This window comes from Lepisma saccharinum, unplaced genomic scaffold (genome assembly GCF_977018435.1).
Source record: "Lepisma saccharinum unplaced genomic scaffold, izLepSacc3.1 HAP1_SCAFFOLD_980, whole genome shotgun sequence".
Lineage (NCBI taxonomy): Eukaryota > Metazoa > Arthropoda > Insecta > Zygentoma > Lepismatidae > Lepisma > Lepisma saccharinum.
In genome coordinates this window covers 2,771-6,152 of record NW_028143632.1, presented here as the reverse complement: position 1 = coordinate 6,152, position 3,382 = coordinate 2,771, and the positions used below count along the sequence as shown (strand labels likewise).

The 3,382-nt window shown below is 37.5% G+C and overlaps 1 protein-coding gene across 1 annotated transcript; it reads right to left on the bottom strand.

Moving 5' to 3' along the window:
• Positions 1-1,345: 1,345 nt before the first annotated feature.
• On the bottom strand, positions 1,346-2,224 carry LOC145983461 (protein CFDP2-like). Its single transcript, XM_083116567.1, has one exon. The coding sequence runs from the start codon at positions 2,222-2,224 to the stop codon at positions 1,346-1,348; it is 879 nt and encodes a 292-aa protein (XP_082972693.1).
• Between the last annotated feature and the right edge of the window lie 1,158 nt (positions 2,225-3,382).

Below are 3,382 nucleotides of genomic sequence, written 5' to 3'. Positions count from 1 at the left end.
CATTTGTTCTTAATGATTTCGTCTTTGTACTATTTATCTTTAAACCAACTCTTTTCCCTTCCTTATCCAAATCTCCTAATTTATTTTCCATATTACGGTATGTGTGAGACAGCAGACAAACATCATCTGCAAAACACAAGTCTTCTAGCTGTTGGGTGAGACTCCAATTTATACCTCTCCTTTTTCCTTCCGTTACCCTCTTCATTACTTTATCAATTACCATCAGAAATATTGTTGGTGACAAAATACATCCTTGCCTTACTCCTGAAATAACTGGTATTGGATCCGTAAGTATTCCCTCATGCACAACTTGGCATGTGGAACCATCATAGGAGTTTTTAATAAGATCAATCATGTGTGCTGGAATGCCATATTCTTTTACAATTGTCCACATTTTCATTCTATTTACAGAGTCGAATGCTTTTTGGAAGTCCACAAATATAAGGTACATATTAGAGAAGTATTCCATACTCTGTTCTATAATAATACGCAGTGTATTTATCTGATCTATACAGGAACGGTTGCTTCGAAAGCCTGCTTGTTCTCTCCAGATCTTTTTCTCAACACATCCTTTAATTCGGTTTAAAATAATTCTACTTAGAACTTTACTAGGAACTGAAAGTAGTGTTATGCCTCTCCAGTTATTGCAGTTAGTGATATCTCCCTTCTTAGGTATTTTTACTAGTAAACCTCTTTTCCAATCTTCTGGTATTGATTTTGTTTTCCATATTTTTGCAAAAAGTGGTTGTAATATTTCTATTGTCATCTCCATGTCTTCCTTAAGAATTTCTGGTGGAATGTTATCAATTCCAGGTGCTTTACCACTCTTTTGTTCTCTCAATGCTTTTTTAATTTCTTCTTTTGTTGGTTCTTTAGCAGTTATTTCATCTTCTATTTCATATTCTGGCATTTCTTCCGGTATTTCAAGCAAATCTTCTGTCCCTTCTATGGTTTGGTTTAATACTTCTGAAAAATGTTCTTTCCATCTATTGAGCTGATTTTCCTTATTCGTAAGGAGTACTCCATCTCTATTTCTCACTGGGCGATTCCGTATGGTTTTCTTTTGAGACAAGGTCTTTGTAATTTGGTATACTTCCTTCATATTTCCCTCATTTACTGCTTTTTCTGCCTTCCCGGCTAACTCACTGGTCCATTTTCTACTGTCAGCTCGCGCACTATATTTCACTTCATGATCTTTTTTCCTATATTCTTCTTGTAATTCTGCTTTCTTTTTCCTAGTTTTACACATATTAATCTTCTGCTTAATGTGTTTCCTTTCTTCTATCTTCCTCCAAGTTTCCTCTAACATCCAGTTCTTTTTCTTAGGGTTTCTATATCCCAAAACTTATTTTGATACCGTTGTAAATGTATTTTTCACCTTTTCCCAGTGTTGTTCCACCTCATCAGCATCCAGCTCCCCTAGTTCTTGATATTTGTTTTGAAGTTGCAACTTGAAGTCCTGTTTTACACTATTATTCTGTAGTTTTCCAATGTCAAACTTTGTGCTTTGTTTATTAAATTTCTCCTTTGCGGCCATAATTTTTACCCTAAAACTGGCTACCATAAGATGATGATCACTGCTAATGTCTGCTCCACGTTTACTTCTCACATCTAATAAAGATGTTCTCCATTTCCTACTTATAGCTATATGATCAATCTGATTTTGAGTTCTATGATCTGGGGATACCCAAGAGATCTTATGTATATTTTTATGTGCAAATAGTGTACCTCCAATAGTCATTTCATTTGAGGCACACCAATCTACAAACATTTCCCCATTTTCATTTCTATCACCTAGACCATGCTTGCCAATCACTTGCTCCAGTCCAACATTTTCCGAGCCAATTTTAGCATTTAAATCGCCCATTACAATAATAACATCTTTCTTCTTAACCTTATTTATAGTGTCTTGTAATTCTTTGTAGAACTCTTGTTTTTCTTCTATTTCTGCTTGGTTTGTGGGTGCATAGCATTGTATGATGCTCACATTTCTAACCTTTGCCTGTAATCTGACCATAATTATTCGTTCAGATACAGGCTTCCAGTCCAATATACTTCGAGCAGTCTTCTTGTTTATGAGTATGCCTACTCCATTACGATGTTCATCATCTTCATTTGGTCTACCTGAATAGAGGAATGTCATACCACTAGATGTTTTCATCTCTCCAAATTCATTCCAACGCACTTCGCTCATTCCCAGGATGTCTAACTTATATTTCTCCATTTCTGCTTCTACTTGTTGCAATTTTCCTGCCTCATATAATGTTCTAACATTCCAAAACCCCACTACAGTTTTCTTTTTAAGTCCAAAGGTCGTCAACAGTTTGTCCGTCCGGCTATTTCCTCGTTTGGTTTCTTTAATAATCTATTTTAAGGGTAGTGGGTTATTGGCCCTCTGACCCCGAGTGCCATGATGGGGCTGCCATCTTTAGGCCTTGGCACTTGCCACTCCACAATGTGGGACACAGATGCAGATGTTCGCATTTGTTTGTTTGGAACTGGGTAGGAATATTAGGATAGGATATATTAGGTAAGATGGGGCGTTGCAGAACGCCTTAGTCTGGCTTCTCTTCTGAGACCTGTCCAGCATGGGTGACCCTGCTGGTAGAAAATCTACCGCTGGCATACCTCTCAGCATCAACAAAGCACGCAAACCCCTCCGCCCGCACGGTCAGTGCTACTTTAAGGCGGCGTTCCCTGGAGGGGTTCTAAAGTATTTACAGCAGAATTAATCAATTTCCCGTGATTTGCATAACTCGCAGGATAATTCAGACTTCAGAAAGTCGGTAAATAAGAGTTTATTTCGCATTTTGCAGTTCATTTCACATCATTTCATGACAAAACATTGTAACAAAATGCACTTCACACCTTTCAAATACATGAAAAATTAATATTACAATGTGTTATTTCACATTTTGTGTTTTCGTCAAAAACAAAATATGCATGCCCCCCCTACTTATGTCTAAAGTATTTCCAAATTTTCAAACCTACCTGGAGCCGGCCCCCTTCGCAGAGTGGTTAGCACATCACACTACAATGCCACGAGTCCTGGGTTCGAATCCCAGCCTGGGCATGGATGTTTGTGAGTGTCCATTCATCAATTTCATCATATCATCAGTCATCCACATCTTCACAAATTAGCTAAAAGTGGCACAAAAAGCGAAGTAAAATAAAGCAAATCAATCAATCAATCAATCAATCAAACCTACATGGATTCTTCATCAGGAAAGAGAGAGTGTTAAATGAACACAGGTTAAAAAAAAGATTAAGATTTACAATGATGGAAGATGGTGTACAGTCATGTCATCCACTTTCTTTGTGTTCAGGAGCAGTGATCACCCTAGGCCTTTTTCATCTTTGTGATTAGCTGCTGATGTCAGTG

What these genes read in the sequence shown, in the direction of transcription:
- LOC145983461 (XM_083116567.1), bottom strand. Translation starts at nt 2,224, where the DNA reads ATGGAGAAATATAAGTTAGACATCCTGGGAATGAGCGAAGTGCGTTGG.